Source organism: Electrophorus electricus, chromosome 25 (assembly GCF_041902795.1).
Source record: "Electrophorus electricus isolate QZ-2024a chromosome 25, ASM4190279v1, whole genome shotgun sequence".
Lineage (NCBI taxonomy): Eukaryota > Metazoa > Chordata > Actinopteri > Gymnotiformes > Gymnotidae > Electrophorus > Electrophorus electricus.
The window spans coordinates 8,713,860-8,738,151 of NC_137521.1; the positions used below are offsets into that span (position 1 = coordinate 8,713,860).

Sequence of the window (24,292 nt, forward strand, 5' to 3'; positions counted from 1 at the left end):
TAGAGGGTGGTCCAAGGGAGACCTTGACCTTCCTTCTGGAGTAAGGAAGTGAAAAGTAGCAGTTTCCTTCCGCAGGTCCTAGGTTGGCTGTCAAGCAGCATGCCATCGCCATGCCGGACGACTAAATTAAGGGCCTGTTCGGAGGTGATTAAAGTGGACTGTTAAAGTGAATAGCAGCAGAAGAAGCAAAAATCGAGGTCTCCTAAAGCGTATAGGCAGTCGAGAAGCCGACGCAGACAGGGGTATGTGTGCGTGCGTGCGCGCGCGTGCTGGAGTCTGGCTGTTCCGCCCCCTCTTCACAGAGATCGCAGACTGAGGGAAATCCTGCTGTTGGGCAAGAATCCAAAGGCCTAATAAATGATCAACTGTTCGAAGCATTGACGTTAAAGGATGTGCGTGTGGGAGTTGGGACCAGAGATACCAGAGCAGCGGCATTCCACGGCGTGAGTCGCACCGGCTCGATAAAGGTCAGCACATGGCTCCTTTGTCCGGCGGTCAAATCAACCCGGCGCAGCCCTGCCTCGAGCGTCTGTTCTACAGCTCAGTTTTCCAGCGCCTGGGATCTAGACCCCCAGAGAAGCTGTCTGAGGCCTGGCTGGTTCTGTCTCTGGCTCATCAGGCCGGCAGTCAATTAACTCCTCCGAAAGTCCCAAATCACTAGAGCCCAGCCGTCGTCTCTGTCCCGGGATTAATGCCTCCGTCCGTCGTATTTGTTTCCTAATGAGGAATGGTCATTAGGCTGTTTGAGCGTGAGAGCCGGGATTTATCAGATGAAAGAGCGATGGAGATTCTTATCATCACGACGACGCTCGCCGTAGACCTCTGGAGGTCAAGGCTAAAGCAATTACCAGACAAAAGGGGAGCAAAACAAGTAAGCGCTGAAAGAGGAGTAGTCCAGCCGAGCGCAGGTGTGCAGGACGTCGGCCAGACGTTACTCGGGGGTACGGTCTACTTTCAGTTGCTGCGGTCAGCATCCTAACTACTCCAGCGTAGTGTGGTCGGGCGAAACACTCAAAAGGAGTCATCGCTGCTGGGTTGTGTTCTCTGGCGACTACCAAACTGTTGTGTGTTTGTTTTTGACCGCGGCCCGACGGCGGAGGCATCGTTCTCCTCGGGAATGCGCAAGGACCTGCTTTAACCGGCCTCGTGCCGAACAACACATCGCTGTTTGTGAAAACTGAAACCTAATCAAATCCTCTTTAATTAATTTCTGCTCGAAGCCAACAGACACATAAATAATTAAACAGCGGCAAACCCACAGAATAGAAAGGGATAACATAATTAAAGGCAACAATGAGGAGAGAGCAAAGCACAAGGTGCCGTTGGTGGGGCTGGAGAGGTGAACAGTTCAGTGAGCTATCGCAGCAGCAACAGGCTGCTTCACCTGCTCGTCTGTCTCCGCTGGGCTGAGCGGTTGAATGCAAGCAGATTGAGGAAGAGGAGATTTAGGCTTCATCCCCCTCCCCCGCCGGTCTCTGGCCCCTCCAGCGCCCGGCTGTGGGCACTCGATAAGCCAGGCTGTCCGTAAACCAGCGTGATGCCGCAGAGGGAGATTGAGATTGAGATTGAAGGAAAGCTTGTATGTCAAATCACATTTGTGCAGTAATTATTCCAAAGACGTGTCCTATCTCTGCTTTGACAGAACAATGGTTTGGGCTGAAGTTGATGGGAGGTTCTCTGACTATACAAGTGCAGTGCTACTTGGTAGATAATGAATGTGTGGGTCGAGAGAACCTGACATTGGACTGAAGTTTAGATCAAATAATGACATATTTGAACCATAGGACAACCTAATCTTTAAAAATTCACTTTATAAAGATGTTAGATGATGAAGGTTGTTTCCTTAAAATGGTCTCGTAAGGGTTAGATGGAAATTAAATAAGTGTGTGCCATAAAGCATCATAAATGTTTTCTAAAGGGTCTCTGTAGTGGAATACAACCATTCCACTGCGTGTAGCATTAATGAAAGCTAAACAAATGCAAAATTAGTTTAAAAACATTAAAAAAATGTTACTTAAAAAGTCTAATTTCCCAGTGATGTAATTGTTGTCATATTAATCAGCCCCTCTGTCATTCTTTGGAAATGTGGGAAGAGGTCCTTTTGTTGCCCTCTTCTGCACAGTGCAGCCACCCACTAGGGCATTGTGCATTTGAGCCTGGCTCCAGGAGGGCCCAGGTCCTCAAGTCCAGGGACTTCCATTAAATCACAAAGCAGTAGTTTCGCATCAACTGAAAATCTCTCAGATGATGAAAGTTTAGGAAATAATTTTTAAAGAACACTTGGGAGCTTAACTCACTTAACATTAAGTGCCCATTAAGGATATTCTTAAGGGGAGGCTTCACTTAAGATGATGTATGCAACTGGACACTGAACACTTCTGTCAAAATTTATTCCAAAAGAACCAAGTTACATGGTAGACTGGTTGTTTATTTCTAAGTGTTGTTTATAAATGTATAAGTAGGCTATGGGCAAAGATTGCATTTGAGATTGTTAGTTTTGCAAACAGCCATCGCTGCAATGTCATCCAAGCAGAGCAGAAAACATGCACGTCTCAACAGTTAGACAGGTACTCATTACATTTCCATAGATATTATCACGATTGCACCAGCTCCCACCTAATCAGTGTTTCCAGTAATATGGCTGTGATAGGAGCTACCTAACCCTACATAATATTCTCTCATTCTGGCAGCCTCTAAATCAGGAATCTTAGGTGTTAGACACAAGGCTTAGCATGGTAGAGGAGTAAGACACAAGGCTCAGTGTGGTAGAGGAGTTAGACACAAGGCTTAGCCTAGTAGAGGAGTTATACACAAGACTTAGCCTGGTAGAGGAGTCAGACACGAGGCTTAGCATGGTAGAGGAGTCAGACACGAGGCTTAGCATGGTAGAGGAGTTAGACACGAAGCTTAGCTTGGTAGAGGAGTTAGACACGAGGCTTAGCATGGTAGAGGAGTCAGACACGAGGCTTAGCTTGGTAGAGGAGTTAGACACGAGGCTTAGCATGGTAGAGGAGTCAGACACGAGGCTTAGCATGGTAGAGGAGTCAGACACGAGGCTTAGCATGGTAGAGGAGTCAGACACGAGGCTTAGCATGGTAGAGGAGTCAGACACGAGGCTTAGCATGGTAGAGGAGTCAGACACGAGGCTTAGCTTGGTAGAGGAGTTAGACACGAGGCTTAGCGTGGTAGAGGAGTCAGACACGAGGCTTAGCTTGGTAGAGGAGTTAGACACGAGGCTTAGCGTGGTAGAGGAGTCAGACACGAGGCTTAGCGTGGTAGAGGAGTCAGACACGAGGCTCAGCGTGGTAGAGGAGTCAGACACGAGGCTCAGCGTGGTAGAGGAGTCAGACACGAGGCTCAGCGTGGTAGAGGAGTCAGACACGAGGCTCAGCGTGGTAGAGGAGTCAGACACGAGGCTCAGCGTGGTAGAGGAGTCAGACACGAGGCTCAGCGTGGTAGAGGAGTCAGACACGAGGCTTAGCGTGGTAGAGGAGTCAGACACGAGGCTTAGCGTGGTAGAGGAGTCAGACACGAGGCTCAGCGTGGTAGAGGAGTCAGACACGAGGCTCAGCGTGGTAGAGGAGTCAGACACGAGGCTCAGCGTGGTAGAGGAGTCAGACACGAGGCTTAGCGTGGTAGAGGAGTCAGACACGAGGCTTAGCGTGGTAGAGGAGTCAGACACGAGGCTCAGCGTGGTAGAGGAGTCAGACACGAGGCTTAGCGTGGTAGAGGAGTCAGACACGAGGCTTAGCATAGTAGAGGCATGGTACCTCACACACAAGGCTTAGTGTAGTAGCATTTAGATGTTTCCTCCCAGCCCAAACCAAGCCCTTACTCAGCAAAACGCTCACTGAACATGTTATTGAAAACCTGCATTTGCATAATTTGTCCTACATTAGGTTAATCTAATATTTGTATCATACTTTTGATACAAATATCATTATGTTCTTATGTGATATTTATTAGAAATTATAGCACAGGGGTGTTGTCAGAGGTGGAATTGCCATTTCCTTTGCATGACTTCTTGATGTGAAGCATGAAAAATGTATTGTATTTGAAAGATAAAGGACAAGCTTCAAGACTGACTGTGATATTGAAAATGGGGCTTTACAAATACGATACGCAGTCTCAAAAAATCAAAACAAAGAAAAGTGATAATGGCAGATGTCATTAGCAGAGGACCCAGGACCCATTCCTTTGGAAACATTTTATTATTCTGTGTTTCTGACCTCCAATGGTGGCAAACTGTGTGACACAGTGAAAGGCAAAATAAATGAGCGCTGCTGGCAGCTTTGGGACTCGGCGTGGTTCTGAGCAGTGCCTCCGCGTTTCAGTCCCAGCCCGCCGTCGTCCCCGAGGTTAGGGCCTCTGGGCTCGCTGCAGCAGGGCAGGCGGCCGCGGGGGTCCAGGGCTTAAGCGTGTGCACGCAGCCCTGGCTGTTCCATTACCGCCGTTTTCCCCCAGACATTACTCAATCAGGAGCAGCACGGCAGCATGCCCCGGGTCTCCTCGCCGTGTCCACCGCTCCGCTCGTACACACCAATTACAGTCCTCACCTAGCTGTAATCACAGCCAAAGCCAGCGCTGCACTCAAAGCTGTTTACGCGCCCCGTAAACCAGCAGGAGTTCTCTATTAATTCAGCCGCCACTGTCATTTAGAGTCCACTCCCTCTCAAGACACAGCGGCCCGGAACCTGGCAAACCTGTGGACACGTTTGACGCCCTTCGTGAAGGTCACTGACCACGTAGTCCGTCCCTACACAACAGCTAACCGCCATCCGGCTTTTTCTTTTCTTTTTAGCCGAAGCATTGTTTATGCACCACCTTTTATCTGTGTGCCTTTCCGCTGGCAGTGTTTGACGTCTCTGCAGTGCTCTCTAATGCTCCTCTCTGTGTGAAGCTTCCATCACCGCCACTTCTTTTTGCGACGGTCTCACGGCCATGATCGTTGCCAGGCTCAGCGCATCGATCAGGATAGCGAGAGGAGCTGAATACAGCCAAGACGCCGCATACGAGTCTCCAATGAGGAAAGAGGAAAGTGAACTCCTCTGCTGTTAGAAATAGGAGTTTCAGTGACAGGCCAGATTCAAGCAGCACTGTCAGTGAACAACCAATCATTTTCAGCTAATTATCTAATAACGGAAGCCGGTTTTTGCCTGGAACGAATGAAAATGGGTAGCGGTGAAGCTGTTCACCTTGACTCGTGGACTTGAGGTAGTTTTTAGATACAGATGAAGGCTCTCCAGCTTGGGGCACGTTACAAACATGAGCCACTGCTTTGTGACTGTTCCCACAACGTTTCTCACAGAACTGAGTCAAGGTGCACGGGTTCTTGTGGTTCACAGGTAGCATGGTGCAGGCCACGCCCAGCCCCGTGACCCTGCTCCCACCATCACGCTCTTCCGTCGTCTGGCCAGGCCCGACAGCCGGGGGTTTCCAGGGAGGCAGCCTCTCCGCACACGCCGTCCTCGGCCTCCAAGGTAGGCCACCACTCCCTCCTCGCTGCTTCCCTTTCACGCAATGGCAGTAGGAGTAGAGAATTGTGATCGATTGTAACCAGAATTCCCAGTACCCACCGTCACACTTAAAACGCAAGAATACAGTGACCACCATGGGTACCAATAACTGATAGAAGCTTTCGTTTGATATAACGGCTTCCTGCTGGCCCCAATCCCATTCTGTTTTTGTTAGCCATTGAGGGGCTGTTATTTATTGAAGATTTTTACTTTCTGCTTAAAACGAAGAATTTGTACTCTTTTAGCGGTTTCCCTTTCTTATCTGCTGTGCTCTGGGTAGAGGAGACCTGAGTCTGTGTGACTCATCAATAACGCAGCTCTCCTCCAGGCTTCAGGAGAGGAGGAGAGGCTTTTCAAGGGAACGCACTCCTTCCATATACTCTTACCTGTCAAAATCTGTTTAGCAGCTCGCCAATGTGTATACGATCACTTTATGCAGTGTGTGCTTGTGGGCGGCTGCCGGCCGGTGTGTTTCGCAGCACGGAACACGAGGACGAGGCGGGCACAGCGACTTCCGGAGATTGATGGCGAGCTTGCCAGCCTGCTGCAGAGCCGGATAAGAGAAGTGGGCAGGGCGCTGTCGCAGGTGCGGGGCGAGACAGAGGAAGTGCGTCAGCGGAAGATGGACAGGATGGCAGCTGTCCATCAGCAGGAGAACACCACGCCCACCAGACAAGACAAAACAACCTCCGTGGTGAGAGAGATAAAAGCCCTTTTTTAAGTGCGCGTGAGAAGAGCTCCTTTCATGCAAGGTTCACAGCAGTGTGCTGTGTCGACCCTACCCACACCCACTCCACATAATCATATTCAAAAGCACCGCTCCCTCTTCAGTGAGGAGTGGAAACGCCGGCCTGAACTCGGCTATTCACTAAACCTACACATTTGAATCTGTGAATGCTGACTAATCTAAAGCGTACTGCCTCCCCCAGCCCCCTGCGCTGCGCTCCACTAAGCACTCTCCTCAAATCCAGTCTCCACACGCCACACCAATTTACTGGCCTTTAAAGAAGTGATGGTTCAGGTGTACTAGTTTGATCTAGGCCTCGAGAGTTTTTGTTTATGGTTTTTCTAGGTTTATGTTCCAGAGTTGTTTGCAAGTGGTTAGTTGTCTGGTTAGTGTTTAATGTGCTTGCTCTGATCTCTCTGAAACCATGAACCTCCTTCTCTTCCTCTCCCTCTCACGCTTTCTTTTCTTTCTCCTCCTCTGCGCTCTTTCCCCTCCTATCCCCCTCTCATTTACCCTTCTCTCTCTCTCTCTCTCTCTCTCTCTCTCTCTCTCTCTCTCTCTCCCCCCCCCCCAACCCCCCCAGTCTCAGCAGAGGAGAGAGGAGCGGGTGCGCCATGCTGCTGATCTGCATGTGATCGAGGTGTATCGCGAGCGTTGTAAGGCAGAGGGCATCACTACCATGCTGAGTCAGGCCATCACTGCCACACATACGCTCTATGCCACCCTGGCCACTGCAGAGTTCTTCGAGTTCGTGCTCAAGAACCCTTTCAATGTTCCGCAGACGGTCACCATCGAGTGCGACGACCCAGAGCTCAGGTGGGATAAGTCGCTTACACACGATGCGTATGTTTGATGTTGGCGGTACATGCAGCCCGTTCCCGATGCGGCCAACGGCCTCAGAGGGTAATACCCAGCACCCTCCTCCAGTGTGAGGGCTACACGCCTGCTGCTCTTATCAGCCACCCAGCCCCGACGTTAGCGGATAGCCCGGCGCTGGTGCCTGTGAGCAGGGCTCATTGGGTCAAGAGCATCTGCCAGGATTAACGACTCACGAGCTGAGAGCACTAATCAGATCACTCGTAATGGCGAGGGTCGCGCATTTGTCCAAGTGTGGTATTGAGGAGGGAGGGAGGGAGGGAAAGAGAGAGAGAGAGAGAGAGAGAGAGAGAGAGAGAGAGAGCACATGGCATGACACTGAGCACTCTGCCAGTAATTAGAACACGCGCACACACGTGTGGAATGACTTCTCTTCCTGCCTCCCACCCACCCCATACTATAGTCATAAACAAATGGAGGGAGATGGGCGGAGCCAATGAGAATAGAACTGGAGAGCCGCTGTTCTGTTTTATTAAGCGTGCATTAGGTTCACATGGTAGTAGAGGCTTAGGAGCCTGAAACGAGGCCAATCAATCAACTCAATTCAACTCTCCCGCTAGCCTGACAGACACGAAGCCGTTGTAAAAAGGCAGAGCCCCAGAGCACAGTCTGGGATGCAGTGTGTGGAGACCGGTGGAGTCTGTGTTGGAGTGTGTGGAGACTGGGATGCAGTGTGTTGAGACTGGGATGACAGCATCTGCATGACTAGACCTTCGACGGGAGTGCTTGGTGGATGGGTAGGCGAAAAGGAAACCAGGTCAGCGCTGACACTGCTAATATGACAAAACACACAAGAACAGAGCTGAGCTGAACTCACAGCGCTTGGGACAGGTAGAGTCGCGTTATGTAAACATGTCTAGCATGTTTGCTGGTACAGTGTGTCTCATTCGCTCAGTTTGTAGCGTCCAGTCCCAGTTGGAGCTGGTGTGTCCCAACGATCCAATTCAGTAATTAACAGTAGTTCACTGAAACCATTCGTGTTTCTTCTAATTATGAAAACGTTTGCCACTGTGTGTTAGTTCACAAAGCTTGTTGATGGCAGTGAAACTATGTATCCAGATGGTTAAAAAAAAGCCAAAACCTGTCAGGGTGAGTTTGCTTTGTCAGGCCATGGAGGCAACAGTGAAGCAAAGGGCAGAGTAGCAGTTTCACACGCACAGCAGGACTGCGGAGTCTCAGACAAACCCTCCAGGGGTAATATGGGTAAATGTGTTCTCACAGGCTTCAGCGCTCCAGTGGGCAAACCCCAGCCGCCGCAGACCTGTTATGCTCCTGTGTGTTGACCAGTACAGCGTGTGGAGCCTCTGAGAATGTTTCTTTCAAAACACCTCCTTCAGTTGGAGCACATTAGCGAGCTGGAAAGGAAAGCAGGAGTCCTGCTGCCCCACGACCCTGCCCCAACACGCCTCATTCCCCTTACGGGGACCCGCTGACGGACCGTTCTCAACCCAACTCTGACATTGACATCAGCCTGATGTAGTGGCTGGAGCTGCACTGGACCCAGCGGTGCGCTGCTGGAGATTTGCCACATGTCAGCATCACTGCTGGGTGGAGCGGCATCCACCGCCTAAACACTTCCAGCACTTGTTTGTCTCCCTGTGCCAGACACTGATCCCTGAGAAAGGGCTGGAGCGTATGATCGTCACATGTTGTGCCAGGCTAAAGATGAGCTAAGCGTACCGCAGGTTGGTAATGAACGCAGCTGAAAAGAGTGGCTGCGTATACATGTGTGTGCAGTGTGTCGGCCTTTTGTGTGTGGGTGTGTGGGGGGGGGGTGTGTGAGAGAGAGAGAGAGAGAGAGAGAGAGAGAGAGGGAGAGGGAGAGAGGGAGAGAGAGAGAGAGAGGGAGAGAGAGAGAGAGAGAGAGAGAGGGGGAGAGAGAGAGAGAGAGAGAGAGAGAGGGAGAGAGAGAGAGAGAGGGAGAGAGAGGGAGAGAGAGAGAGAGATCCAAAGTGGTACACCGCCTTTAGTGCTGGGTGTTACGGGACAGAAGAGGATAAAATTCAACGAGACTCAATTTCAAGTCTGCCTCCTGCACACATAAGCCAGCGTTTTGAAACCTCAAATTTCGTTTTTGATCATCTATTGAGAATATTCACTTCACCGAGGCCTGAGGTGCAGCCTTTGATGTCTAAAGCACCCTTTTTCCTTCAGATATTTGTGCATGAAATTTTCACAGTGAAAAAGAAAGCAAAATTTTATACTCTCTACATGTTATCTTTTTACCACGTGTTCCCTGAAATTCCCTCGCTATATAACTGGAGAGACTGCTCTTGCCTGGCTCACAGAAAACACACCGCGTCCTTTTACTGCCAGTAGAAAGTGCTAGAACGCTCCAGAACGATCTCGAGCTGGTCTACTCATCTCTCTCCCTCTCTCTCTCTCCCTCTCGCTCTCCTCTACCTCTCCCTCTCTCCTTGACTGCAGTATCATAGTAAAGGCTGAGGAGTGGAGGTATTTTAAGGACTTGACTAAGACCTCCACACCGTTAGAGGCGGAGATGTTTCACCTGAAGGGGAGTGGCTCTGCTCCGCAGCTCTACCTGCGGCCCAAAGAAAGCGTTCACATCCCACTCAAGTACCAGACCTTCCTCTCTGGCCTTAGCTGGCCCTCCAAGGTAAGCCGTCCGCCACGAGCCATGCTCCTCTTGCTCCCAAGCCGACTTGTGCTCTCTTGGAAGTGCTCAGGCTGAGTTCTGCCTCTGGCTCGTCTTCCTCGCTCTCCTGTCAGTGCTGAATCCGGCTTGGGCCGGCCATCCCGATGTATCACGCAGAACATTCTCCCTAGTATCCTGATCCCAGTTTGTGGACAGGCTTGTTCATTCTGCAGTTGGCAGAGTGATTGGTGGAACGGCTGGTGGGGCGGTTGTCGGGGCGGTTGGTAGGGCGGTTGTCGGGGCGGTTGTCGGGGCGGTTGGCGGGGCGGCTGGTGGGGCGGTTGGTGGGGCGGTTGTCGGGGTGATTGGTGGGGCGGTTGTCGGGGTGGTTGGCCGGAGCCGTTGGTGTGGCGTTTGGCTTTGGATGCTCCATTAAACAATGAAATGTTTGCAAGCTCTGTGCTATCAAGTCAGGCCTTTGTTTTGATGTTGCAGGACACGAGCAGTTTGAAGAAGGCTGAGAGTGCACAGTATACCTCCAAACAGCAGTCCAACACAATTCTGGCCAAGTCCATAAGGGTAAGAACAGTGATCCTAGCTGCCTGTCACACAGCTCTCACCATCACAAGTGCTTACAGTATATCCAGGTGTTTGAAAGCAGTTCAGGGTGCTTTAATCAGCAGTAAAAGACTGATACCCTTTAATCAACGGGCCAAGAGCTCAAAACACATTCCGTGTCTAGTTATTACCATTTGAGTGTCAGGAATAAACCTGCAAGCAGACTGATATTATAGGCCAGTGTTTACACATTAGCACTCATGTTGGTAATTGCGTGTTTGATTTAGGAGAGTGCTGCTGTCACACTGTACACATGAGACTCACATATTCACTGCTGCGTGCTCGTTAGTCCTCAACCAGAGAAACGGTGGCCATGAAATCACCTGCAAAAAGCTCCACATCTGCAGGCAGTTCTCTGCTTTCTTCTAGCTCATTTGTCTCGTGCTCAGTTTATCTGTGTCAGTCTGTCTGTCTGTCTGTCTGTCTACCTGTTTGTTTCTTTTCATGAATCAGGACAGTTACCAAAAATAAAAGCACTGTGCTAGAATGGAGGCTGCTCCGTTTTGAGGTGGGGAGTCTGCATTCAAACCTTTCAAACCTCAGGCCTTTGTTCCAGCGGTTAGCCACTCCTCCCACATCTCCTCCGCCATGCCATTAATCCAGGGTGAGGGGAGTGGGCGGGGCCACCCACTGGAGCGCGCTCAGTAGGCTCCTCTGTCTTGTTACGTCCTGGACTTTGATTAACACCGGATGGCTGAAGAGATGGGCGTGTCGGGCGTGCCGGAACGGGGCCCGCCGGCCGCTGACGCTGAGGGGGGCCTTTTACAACTCTTCAGTGCTCCTCATCTCATCAGATCACAGTGACAGTGATGCGCTTTTCATTCAGGGTTTCCAAAAAAGCAACTAAATAAATAAATCAATTAAAACGTGTCGGCACTGGAGTGCTCCAGTAAACAAATGCAACAGGAAACGAGACCCTGGAGACGGCAGGTTTGATGTTGGAGGCCCCAGCGGGGGGACGCCAGGTCCGAATAAACATCTCACACACCATAATGAAGGCACGGTAACAAAGAAACAAGAATAATGATGATGAAAATTATCTTGATTAGCTTAAATTAAATTATTATAAAGTGCAGAAAAAAAAGTAGGATATGAAGGGTAGAGCTGATCCCAGATCAGTCCTTCTACTCTGAGATGCACAGGAACCCTGCGCCGGTAGGCTCCACGCGTCTCAGACACGACGCTGCTTGTTTGCGGACCCGTTGAGCTTTTTTCTTGCTCCGTGTCTGAGGCCAGCGCCGATCGGCAAGCGTTATCCTGGAGCTGTGCTCCTAATCTGGGGATGTTTTGTATGTGGCGTGCGCTGAGCAGGGTGATTTGCGCAGCCTCTTCCCTGTCAGCACAAGCAGAATGCAGAACACACTCCAAGGCTCGTTTTGATCACCGCTCTCGCGGCTGTCTGCCTGCCGGCGCACCCCGATCTGTTCCCGAGACAACCGAGCCCGCTCACTGCTGCTCCTCCCCCCCACACACACCCGCCTTCCCTTGGAGAAACAGGACGCTTTTCATCGGAATTAGCGGAAACCAGCCTTTAGCCAGGCTACGTGTCCAAGGGCCTGCTGCTTACAAAGTTTGACTGGGCTGCCAGACTGCAGGCAGGCTTGACTGGGCCCAGTCTCTAACAGGCTTCCCCACCATTCCACACCATAGTCACCTCCAAGAAGTCATTACTGCAGAAGAATACAACTGGCTCATAGTGTGGCCTCCTGTATGACTGCTAATACCAGTGCTCCAGGTCATGTGATTCAGTTACTCTAGTGTTTGGTTCATTTACATTTGTATTTGATATTAATAAACAGAGATAACGGGTATTACTTTTTTTCAAGATCTATCATTCACTGTCATACATGAATGCGTGCATCTAGTCCAGGAGAAATGTTATTTGTGTCCCCTGCACACTGTATATGGCTATGATGATCTGCTTGACTATTTGTGTAAGAGAGCAAAAGAGAGAGAGAGAGATAGAGAGGTCTCTGTCTGCAAGTGACCATGAATTACTGTAGAACGTTTATGCTTGGTTGTTTGTTTGTGTGTGTGTGTGTGTGTGTGTGTGTGTGCGCGCGCACAATTTGGTGGTCGTGCCTGCAGGCTTAAGCTGCCATATGTAGCCTAGAGTATTACGCTGCCCTGCTGACACACAGATACACACACACACGCGCACACACACACATACACTTCACTCATACACACATCCTATGCCAATCTTAGGCCAGTTCAGGGTCAAGCGTGGCCGCACACAAAGCGACAGCAGTTCAGGAAACGCACGGACACATCGGACACGTCAGCCACCCCTGTGAAGCTGCCAGTGCACTGTGCCTTCCAAGAGAGGCTTTCCACCCCGAGCAGTCTCAATCTGTCCATCTGCCGTGTCGCTGACTGCACTTCATAAACGCTCGTGCGCGGCCCCGTCAGAACCGCTTAAACATCAAAGCCCGGGCCGGGCCAGTGGCAGCCGATGACCCCACTGCTTCTACATGTGCTCTTCACCATGACCCGCTGTGCTGCTCTGTGCCCGCAGGCCATCTTCCGAGCAGAGGACGGCCAGCCCCTGGCCATCTGCCAGGTGAGGGTGGAGCCCACCCCCCACGTGGTTGACCAGACCTTCCGATTCTACCAGCCCGAGCTCAACTTCCTTAAGAAAGCCATCCGGCTTCCTCCTGCCGCAGCTAGCAGGGCAGGTGCTGCTCATGATCGCCGTGACAACCGCTGCTGCTCATTCACACACACTGCCACTCTCTCTCTCTCCTTTTCTCACTATCTTCTACTTGTAGACTCTCAGCCCCCCCCCCTCCTCCCTTTCTCACATACACGCACACACACACCCACGCACTTACAGTCCAACCCAGTCTGCAATCGCTGATCTAAAGACCCCATTTGTCCTCTGTCGCCTCACACACACTCACAGATGGTCACGCCAGCCTCCATGTGCGCTGCAGCGACCCCAGTGTCATCTGCCACGCCTCCAGCGCGGTGAGCCAATCACGATTTTCATCTGCTAGCAATCAGCCAGTCAAAGCTGAGATTGAGAGGAAGTGCTTCGCTAGTCAAGTGTCTGCCACTTTGAGCTCTGCCAAAACTTTGCACTGACGAATTCAGTGAAAGCGCTCCTTTCCTCTTATCCTTTCGTTTCCTTGGTTGCATGTTGCTTCTCTTTTGCAAATGAAATGAAGTGGTTCAATAAATGAATTATAAAGAAATAAAATGTTGAGGAATGTGGATGTGTTTTAATGAGCTGCAGGCTCCAGGAGAACCTCAGGACATTTATCTGAAAGTGCCGGGGGCTCCCAGCCCACAGATCAAGAAATTCTTCATCACTGTGTTCACGTATGTATGGTTTCCCTCTGCCTCCTGGGTGTGTGAGCATATGTGCACACATTTACATGTGAGTATGCATGTGGGAGTGCATGCACCCATGCATGTGTGAGTGCATGTGTTTAACTGATCACTCCTTGATTAGTCTCTTCCTGTGTGATTTATGTCATTTGATTAATCAAGATTCCTCATTTTCTGTCTGATTGCATCATGCTGCAATATTCATTTATTCATCCAAATCAGCAACAGGCATTTCTAAGTCAATAATCAGGGAAATGGAATAAATAGCATGATTTCATAACGCACCCATCACACTCCTTTGGATACGCAGCCAGAGAAGAATACAGTGCTATTGTGCAACAGTGTAAATACAAATCAGTTCTAATCAGTAGTATAACTGAGACACCTTGAATAGTGTTGGAAATTAGTGCTGTGTTCTTGATGTGTGCTTAGTGTCAGAAAGTAAATTACACAAATTGAATGTGTAAATACTTGTAATAAGATGAATTCAGACAGAGAGAGAGAGAGAGAGAGTGTGTGTGTGTGTGTGTGTGTGTGTGTGTGTGTGTGTGTGTGTGTGTGTGTGTGCGAGAGAGAGAGAGTGTGTGTGTGTGTGTGTGTGTGTGTGTGTGTGTGTGAGAGAGAGAGAGAGAGAGAGAGCTTTTGTTGTCATTTAGTGAGTTGATATGCATTTTAAAGTGCCATAAAGCCTGTGTAGTTATTGAGGAAAACCATTTAACTTTGAGAACATGCAAACTTGGAATGCCATAGATAATCAGGTGACATTTCACAGCAAAGACTAGACAATGCAGTGCATTCTCCAGTCTAGATGTTGTAATGGTGATCATTTGGAGTGTGGCTTTGGGTCCTCTTCACAGCAACATTCATTTAGTTTGAATAATTTGCTTAAAGGGTAAATGTGCATGTTTTATTAGTCTGACCTCCCACCTTGCGGGTGTGTGTGTGTGTGTGTGTGTGTGTGTGTGTGTGTGTGTGTGTGTGTGTGTGTGTGAGACAGGGACCCCTGGCTTGCCTCCCCTGCTCAGATCTGGCAGGTATATGTGCACTATCTGCAAAGGCTGGACGTGAGCTGTGTGTGTGGCACACGGAGTTGGCACTCACTGGTGCTGCGTGGCACGCAGACCATCCGCAAGGTCCAATGCTACACGTCCCACCCCCTGGACCTCCAGGTACCTGCCGTAGGGTCAAAGGTCGAGGGCAGGCCCGCAAAGTCACACGTGTGCTGTGATCAGTTCAGCGTATGCAGTGTTACCACAACAACAGGATCAGTCACTGGACTCCCACTGTAAGGGCCACTGAGCACTGTGGCTCCCATTAGCTCAGGACCATGGGAATTCCAGCTTTTCTGTTTTCCATATTGCACTATTATAAATCAGTGATTAGTAAACTCATATTCATGTACATATTCCATGTAATTAGAGGCAGACAGGAGGTTGGACCAGCTGATAGGTTTGGATCAATACCATGAGTGCAGAATGTACAGTAAATGCACAATAGTACTGTGGGTTTTCCTGTTTAGTGCTGAGGTTTTTTCCTGTTTTGTTATAGGCGCTGCACAGATATTAAAATGCTTTTATGTCTTATGACATTTCCGAGCAGGAAGCAATTTGAACCCTGCCACCATGGGACTGCAGCGCACGGCATGCAGCTGTCGTGCTGAGTTTCCACGGTGCACTTAACAGTGTTCACACACAAACACATGCACAGACACATTAGCGTGCAAATGCTACAGCAGTCATTATCATATATGCCTGTCTCTACTGGCTTTGCCCAGAGACCCGGACGTGTGCAGTTTTGAAAAATCCTTGCAGTATGTAGACATGTAGCACCAAACAGCCATAGCCAGTGAGCGTTGTGTGCCCTGACCAGGTGGACCCAGGTGAAGTGTTCGCCCTTCCCGCCCTGGCTGTGCAAGACATCCGCCTGGGAGTGCGGCTCCTTCGCTCGGGGGCATCCTTCCGCTACGTCACCGCCGTGGACGTGGACACGCGGCAGCTCGTGGCCGCCTGGCTCCTGAGCATCACCTGCAGGCAGCCTGTTGTATCGCGGGTAAGGACTCGGCACTGTTGGCGTGTGCTTGGGGCTTGCGAGTGTGAAGTCTAGCGACTTTACAAATGAAGTCTAAAATGAGGTTGACAGTAAACATTTATTAGGCTGTGCTTCACTGAAAACCCTAAGATTACTGTCATCTTTCATTTTGTCTACAAAGCAATGGCAGAAAAAAATATTTTCATAACATTTGAACCATATTTAAGTGATCTGGACGGTCACAGATGTTTTACAAAGTTGGTCCATATGGATTGATGTACTCTGTGTATATTGGATCAATAGAAGCTCATGAGCCTTTGGAACTGATGCATTGATGAGTCATTGTATCCTGAGTACAGGTACCCTGTTTCCCTCCTCAGTAGCATGGACAAAGCTAGCGTCCAGCAAACTAGCATTCAGCCTAAACAAATGTTTCGCACACGCGCAGGCTTTGAACACAACTGCGGATAACCCTGTTTAGTGACAGAGCCTCTTCTCCCATTGACCCATAATCATTGCACCACTTACACAAAGTGAGTAGTTAATGGGAAGATGAAGGCACAAAGTAAGAAATATGGTCTTTAGCGCGGTCTGGCAGGCTGCGAACAGGGGGGGTGGAAGTCTGCTCTCAGTTCAAGCTCAAGAAAATGGTGCCTGGGGTATTTTTAGACATCACTTCTCCTTTAAGCAGGCTCTGTCTTTCTCCCAACTGTTCTTCCTCTGTTTCTGAAGCGCTTTATCTCTTGCACTCATTTCCTTTCTCTCTTAGTCTCTTATATTCTCCCCTGGTTGCTTTTCCCCCTTACAACTGCCTCCAACACCCTGTCTTTATATCACTTTCTTGAGTGTGCTCTCTCTCTCTCTCTCTCTTTCCACACTTCAGTCCCCTGTGTTTCTGTAGTTCTTCCATCATGTAGTTCTGTATATCTTCCTCCATTTCTTTGGTTCTACTACACTGCAAATCAAAATTTGAGAACAACACACAATTTCTTAAATGTCAAGGTCTCTGTGTAGTCCTATGTGAATTTATCCTAACTGGTGTAAAAGAGCAGTATTTTATAATTATTTCATGAGTTGTATATGTTCTAAAGCACAGTATAAAAAACTTAAATGAGAGAATTAAAAAAGAACACTGATCAAATTTAGAGAACACTTTCACATACCTGCAAGTTACTGGTGTTAATCTGGCACCTGGTGCTAATTTCCTTAATTGTCTTAATTATCTAAAACCCTATTTAACTAGCAGCCTAACTTTCCAGTTTTCACTGACTTTGCAAGATGTTGAGCCGTTCCAAAGTGATTGAAACCCTCCGGCAGCAGGTTGTCCAGATGAAGGCCAAAGGGGTGACCCTATCAGCCATAGAAAGAGAAGTTGGTCATTCCAAGTCTATGATTTCTAGAATATTGCATCTTTACAACATCACAAACTCGTTCAAGTCCCCCCAAGAAGGCTGGTCGCCCACGAAAGACGAATGCAACAGAGGACAGGATAATGCGGAGAATTTCCATGGGTAATCGGTTCAACACTGCAGCTGGAATTGCTCGCCGGTTCAGCACTGAGCAGGGTAAGGCTCTGTCTCATCATAGTGTCTCAACGTTTAAGAGCATTTGGACTGAAAGCCCACTCTGCAGTGGCCAAACCTCTCATTAGCAGAAAGAATCAAAAGGCTAGACTAAACTTTGCTGAGGAGCATGTTGTGTGGACAGCAAAGAAGTGGTCCAGAGTTCACTTTAGCGATGAAAGCAAGTCTAATTTATTTAGGTCTGATGGGAAACATTATGTTCGTCGACAAACTGGGGAAAGACTGAACCCAAAGTGTGTAAAGGAGTCGGTGAAAGGTGGAGGAGGACGTGTCATGGTTTGGGGAATGTTTTCGGCAGCAGGAGTTGGACCGCTCATACAGCTACATGGCAGAATGAATGCAAGTGTGTATCAGAACCTTCTTCAGCAACATGTGGTTCCTTCCTTACCTTCATCACTCAATCAGCCAGCAATTTTCATGCAGGACAATGGCCCCTGTCACAGCAAAACGGGTAAAGCAGTTCCTTGAAACTGAAAACATTGAAACATTGACATGGCCAGCCCAGAGTGCTGATCTAAACCCAATAGAAACCCTCTGGAAAATCCTTGGTGGCAAAGTTATGGCCAAGGAACCCACAACAGTCACCGAACTGTGGAAGAGACTGCAAGAAGAGTGGACCAAAAATCACACCAGAGTGTGAGAGACTAGTGATGTCCTGTGGCCGCAGATGTGCTGAAGTCATTTAAAGCAACGGCCTGTACATTTCCTACTGATTGGTGACTGTTGTAACCTTCAGAAAATTGAGTTGAAATCTGTCTCTGTGCTACAGTCATTGTTGAATCTCTAATTTTGATCGTTGTGTTTTCTGCAAAATAAAGGTTTTATAGTGAAGTACCTTGGTTATTTTGTAAAACACTGTTCTAGTGGCATGGTATACCCCTAACAAAAAATCCTTCAAATGTTGACCAATGAAGATTACATTATTTCTGAAAAAAAAAATCAAGTGTTCATAAATTGTTCTGTAATTTTGATCTCCAGTGTATGAGTATATCTCTTTAAGGGCTGCTAACACCCTGCCATGTGTGAACAGCTGTGGGTAAAGCCACCACTGTGACTAATCACACGTGAACTGTTTGTGTTGTTGGTCATCCAGGCGTTTGAGATCCGAGTGCCCGTTGGAGAAGGCAGAGGCAGCACTAAGAAACTGAGCTTCACCAACCCCTACTCCTCAAGCAGAGAATTCCGGCTGTGCTCTGATCACCCCGACCTGCTGCAGTTCAAAGAGGAGCACTTTCAGGTCAGAGAGGCTGCTTGGAGCCGGAGTGCCCCGCTCCAGAGAGCCCCGGCCTCCTGCGCGCTCTTCCTGCCTCTGAAATGGATGTTGATAAACCTTTTGTGTCTTTTTGGTTGCTGTTGTTGTGGTTGTTGTTGTTGTTGTTGTTTGTTTTGGGGTGGGTGGGTGTGTGTGTGTGTGTGTGTGTGTGTGTGCTGTTTATTTCTCAGTGATTTAAGTGAGTTTAAAAGCAAACACATAAAGTGCAGTATCTGAGTATGTCATCGCGGTAAAGCCCTGGAGTGCCCCAGCACCTTTACGCTGGAGCTCATAAAGGAAGGAGATGGGAGGAGATGGGGAAGTGTCTCTCTGGCGATGGTAATGGAAGTGTGCTTTCATAAAGGAGGAGTGAAGGGACGTGGCGCATGTGGCCCCGACAATATGACTTTGTGAAAGTCACGTTATTGCTGAAGCTCGTCTTAGTTAAAGCTGCAGGCTTTTTTTCTCCTCTGAGCCAGCCTGCTGTTCGGAAGTCTTGGGAGATTATGTGGAGGCTTATTTAAGAACCCGCATGGTGGACCTTGTTCGTCTTCCATGGAGAAATGCTTCTTAAAAAAAAAAAAAAAAAAAGGGCCAATAGAAAACAATGCAGGAACCCTAGGCCCCACCCCCCGGGGTGTGCTGCTCCAGAGGCGGTTGGTAAAGGGCTTCAATGTTATGAGCTGCTGCCATAAGCTGCAGCAGCTTTGTACCACCGGCATAGAGCTCAGGCTTCCACATTTCTGTCATAACCTCGTCTGCGGCTTCAGAAAATGATTCTTCTCCTGTTAATTTTTCCCCTGGAAAGAAATGATGTTGCGAATGGAAGGAATGTTCATTTCATCAGTGGCTGCGTCTTTGGATTTGCCAAGGCCCCCGATGAATCGCGTGGGATGGTTTATCCAAGGCAATAAACACTAGAGCCGCGTGAAATCCACCAGAGTAGTGGGAAACATGGCAATCCACATAACATATTAATGGCACTTGTATGTCACATAAAACTGCTGAAACTCGTAAAGATAGGAAACGCGCACTCCCCCCCCACACACACACCCCTCCATCAGGGCTGCTTCAATTATCTTCTCGTCTGGAAAAATTTTCCCTACAACATCATCCATGTCATCATAAACTAGTGGCTGCACCAAATAACAAAAGAAAAATCGATGTGTGTGTGCTTTTGAGGAGATTACTATATAAATCCCCAGTACTGGGCCATATATCTCAGCCAGCTATTACAGATCCTACAGGGAGAGGAGCTCATCTGTGCTCTTAGTACTGCTGGGACACTATCACTCCTAGCTGGGTTGATAAGATTTACTTCATTATTCACGCCATCATTTTTGTTTTGTATGTGCGTGCATGTGTGCAAACATCTGTGTGTGTAGGTCGAGGGAGGGGAGAGCTATAGCATCGGTCTGCGCTTTGCTCCCAGCCAGAGCCCCGGCACTCAGGAGATCCTCATCTTCATCAATGACGTGGAGGAGAAGAATGAGGAGACATACTGCATCAGGGTTGTCTACAGATAACTCCGGCAGGCTGCAGCGTGGAGCTTCACTGTAGCAACATCTTGTACAGATAACCTCCCTTCAGAATGAATGGGGTTTCTTTCTGTATGATATACATTCAAATTAACTCTTTTTGTTTGATGGAGGTTTGTTACGGATAACTGTTTAAATATATGACTTTATATAGCATAACAAGGCAAGCAGAACTGTGACTTTCCTGGTGCACCTGAACTAACACCAGATTGGGTGAAATTGGAGCTTTTATAAGTAGTGAATGCCAAAAAGCAGTCCCTTCAGAAGCCTCGAACCCTACAGCTAAAGAATTGCTGTCTTGGTGGATTGGTCTGAGCCTCAGCCTGTTCCGCCTGCTGGAGGTTTGCTTCTCCTCCCCTAACCACACCAGCAGCTTTCTGTGGAGACTGTGCACTACTTCTTTGGAGAGCTTTTTCTAGTGAGAATAAATATTGGGAGCAGCTTATATAGAGAAAGTGTTTTTCACTACAAATCAGTAACTTGATCTCTAATGTCTCTAGAAGTTCCTCTACAGAGGTTTCAGGCTTCTTCCTATGGAGATCAAGGGCTTTTTCTCTAGAGATCAAACACTGTCCCCCCACCCCCCCAGGACTGTGAGGCCCCTGTCTGTTGAGATGTCTTTCCCTGTGGAGCAAGGCCTCTTCTATGGCGATGAAGTGTTTTCCCCATAGACATGAAGGCCTTGCTGTAAAGTAACCTAAACCAAACACTCCCTCCTTTTTCTCTAGTGTACTTTCTCACTAAGAAGCAACGGTCTTTTGTGCCGGCCGGGAGCAGTCACGCCACGTGTTCTGCCTAGTTAGCACGGCGCTAATCCTGCTGGGCCGGGCGGGCTGTCTGCACAGCCTCGCAGGCCTGCTGGGAGCAAGTGGCTCCTGTATGGAGGGGAGCAGGGCTCTCGGCAGGGGCCCCGTCCCGTCTCTGCTCGGCACAGGCCTCGGGTCTCTTTAGCTCTGCGCCAGACCTCCCGCGACGGAGCGGAGAGACGCCTGCCCCCAAGACTCTTCCAGCGCTGTACTCGCGCGCGCGCGCACACACACACACAGCGGGGCGAGCGCGCTGACAAGGTAGCGGGGGACAGCCTTGACTTGCTCTTACTGCAAATACACACGCGTGTAACTCCAGGATAAATCACAGCCCAAATTAGACCAGCGCTTTGCGCCATTATAAGACGTTGGACAGCACTGGATTCCATCTGCCATTAAGTGCTAGCTTTAAAGGATGCAGAACCAGTGTAATAAATGGCTGTTATTTATAGCTGAACACCCGGGGCTTGTGAAGAACCTATGATCCTGATGGAAGAACACCTGTACAGTGTGGAGTACTGAGTGTGGTTGCAGCGTGACAGACTACCAGTCTGTACTTGACAATGTCCTTTTTATTGAAAAGCATCATTAATCCTGCCGAAGTGCTTTTGTTACCTTTTTGAGGGTGGTTGGGGTGGATTAATATTTGTTCTTCCAGACATACTGTAGAGGGATGGTATAGCATGTCTATATACTAGTCCTGTAAAGAACACATACAGAGGCGTACGCGCTACAGCAGATTAGGAGTATGAACTGTGGCATGCTCATACGTCTGATGCAAATGAATTTACATTAAGGTTTTCTTTTTTTCTTTTCTCTTCATTTCCTGTTATGACACTGGCTATGTTCTGCCATCCCAGAAGCATATCCCTCACATTCCTACAATGGCTCATTTTTTTTCTGTGTTTTTTAGTGAATTAATCTGTATGTTTGTTTAATTTTTTTTTTAATTTTTTTTTTTACATGAAAATTCGAGTGTTATTGTCTGCAGCTCCTGCCATGTAAAACAGTCTCTTCAGTCAGAGCTACTGACAGACGTCAGGGAAAGCTTTAGCGTGTGTGTGTATGTGTGTGTGTGTGTGTGTGTGTGTGTTTGTGCTCGCAAGCATGTATGAGTCTCTTAATTAAAGTGTATCACATTAAAGAGAAAAACAGTGGCGGTGCTGCTCTCATCAGCGGGGCCGTTTCAAAGCCGCTGCTCGCTGTGGAGACCGAGGCACTTCCATATACAAGAAGCTTCATCTGGATGCACTGCACACACCACAAACAGAGGGAGCGAGAGAGGTGTCTGCTCTAGTCTGACCTGGAATACCAGCAGGAGCTTCAGAATCAGTGGTGCTAAATTGCCATTAATAACTCCTAAAAATTATGCACCATTATTCTGTCTCCTGTCCTCTCCCATCCTCTCGTGTTCTCTCCTCTTCTCTAAGTTGGCCCTACAGAACCAGAATTGATAGAGACAGTAGTGCCATTAGTACTAGCATGTACAGTAGTATCTATAGTGTGTTTGATGCAGCAGGAGTTGCTGGGCTACAAAAGAGGAATACAGTGTATACTGTAGTATTGTAACAGCAATACTGTAACTTTAACTTTATGAAAAATACTTCTCACTGTTAATGTACATCATAGACTGTGTGTGTGTGTGTGTGTGTGTGTGTGTGTGTGTGTGTGTGTGTGTGTGTGTGTGTGTGCGCGCGCACACGCACACATGTTTGTGCACTGGGCTATAATGCTGTAGGCGACATTTAGTTTGGGAGGTCTGTGGTTGGGCCTGACTAGACTCTCAGGAGCAGGGGAGGGTATGCTTCACAATGAGCAGGAACAAGCGATCACGGGCTTTCTGAAAACATGTCATCTGCCTCCAAGCCGTAGGTCTGACAGCTCTCCAGCCAGCTCTGCAAAATACAAGACCATTTCACTCTCTGCAGGGGGTTGCTTGTTTGTTTCTGCTTTGATTGTTGGTTGATATGTGAGAAACTATAAGAACAAATGAGGAAGTGCATGTTTGGCACGAGTCTCAGATAGGTGTAAAAGACAAGGTTAAAAGAACAGCCCTGAGGATTAGAGCTCTGTCTCTGTCATGCTCTCTGGCTTTGTCTGTCTGTCTCTCTCTCTCACACACACACACACACACACACTGAGGCTGCACAGCAGTAATCCCAGTGGTGGTTTAATGAGCAGAACTGGGCAACATATGGAGTATGTATGCAGCCAGCTCTGGGCTTCATCATCAGCATCACTGCTGTATGTCTGCTTATCTCCCTCACTCTTCCTCACCCCCCCCCCCCATCATAAACTTACAATGGAAAGAAGAGACTAACACCACAAGATGGAGACCAGTGTGTTCTTCCTTTCTTTTATGGTTGTGTAAGGCATGTTGGAATGGAATGTCTTTTGGAATTTAACATGATGTTTTGTCTTTCAACTTATTTTTCTGTTATCCTGTGATCATTATCATCATTATTTTGTTGTTTTCTTGTTTGTCTGTTGTTTTCTTTTTTATTGAAGAGCAAAAAAAAACAAAAACGTTATTTATAGTTCACACATCTACATTTATCCAAAGTGACTTACAATTATGACTGAGTACAACTTGAGCAATTGAAGGTTAAGGGTGGCACCTTGGCAGTGGGGGGCTTGAACCAGCAACCATCCAATTACATGTCAAGTACCTTAACTACTGAGCTACCACTGTATTGTTTGTTTGTATGTTTTGCGGTCCATTCTGCCCGCCAAAAAACCTTGCCCCTTTCCACTCAGGGTTTGAATTCAGCAAAGCTTTTTAACAATTACATCTTTAAACTACAGCCAGAGATTCCCAACTCTCTGGTAAATTTAAAAAAAGCAAAGTCAATCTAGATTTCACTCCTCCGTAGTGTTTAGCACCAAACCAAGACCAGAACTCCCACTCAAATGCAAATTTTTATTTTTAAAAATAGTGATGCCAGTGCTGTGTGTTGTCGAGGAAACTGTGAGAAACGAGCTTCTGGTAATGAAGCTGTAATGGCAGTGGGGGTCTGGGGTGCTCCGTCTGCAGGGTGCTTCATCAAGCGCTTTTTTATTATGTGAATGCTGCTCACACAAGCAATAGAGTGTCTAGAATAATAAAACTTACCCTCACAAATGATGTCCAAATGTTTATTACTCCCAAATGTTTATATTTATTACTCAAGATAGAATGAAGTGAAATTGTGTATTTTCTCTCCACTGAACCAATTTCATTGCCTGTAAAAAAAAAAAAATAAAAAAAAAAAAAGTTATTCCATCTTTATGAAGCAGCCAATTTCACAGAAAGGGGATTTTATGAGGGGAACAGTTCCATGTACCCTGGACAACTCGGAGCTATGCAACAGAGCTGACAAGAATCTCCGGTGTATTTCCTTTGTTTGTAAATGGTAATTATGACAGTTTTGAGAACAGAG

At 48.1% G+C, this 24,292-nt stretch overlaps 1 protein-coding gene across 6 annotated transcripts in view; it reads left to right on the forward strand.

Annotated features, from left to right (window-relative positions):
* nphp4 (nephronophthisis 4) overlaps positions 1–23,994 on the forward strand; it is a 103,669-nt gene extending 79,675 nt beyond the window's left edge. For all 6 annotated transcript variants that reach the window (XM_081707384.1, XM_081707386.1, XM_081707385.1 and 3 more), the window contains 12 exons: positions 5,346–5,480; positions 5,996–6,210; positions 6,827–7,059; positions 9,547–9,736; positions 10,211–10,294; positions 12,852–13,011; positions 13,239–13,303; positions 13,572–13,657; positions 14,664–14,835; positions 15,536–15,715; positions 18,371–18,514; positions 19,915–23,994. In XM_081707384.1, coding sequence (XP_081563510.1) covers positions 5,346–5,480; positions 5,996–6,210; positions 6,827–7,059; positions 9,547–9,736; positions 10,211–10,294; positions 12,852–13,011; positions 13,239–13,303; positions 13,572–13,657; positions 14,664–14,835; positions 15,536–15,715; positions 18,371–18,514; positions 19,915–20,055 — 1,805 coding nt within the window. In that variant the 3' untranslated portion in view covers positions 20,056–23,994. The remainder of the gene's footprint in view (positions 1–5,345; positions 5,481–5,995; positions 6,211–6,826; positions 7,060–9,546; positions 9,737–10,210; positions 10,295–12,851; positions 13,012–13,238; positions 13,304–13,571; positions 13,658–14,663; positions 14,836–15,535; positions 15,716–18,370; positions 18,515–19,914) is intronic.
* Positions 23,995–24,292: the final 298 nt, after the last annotated feature.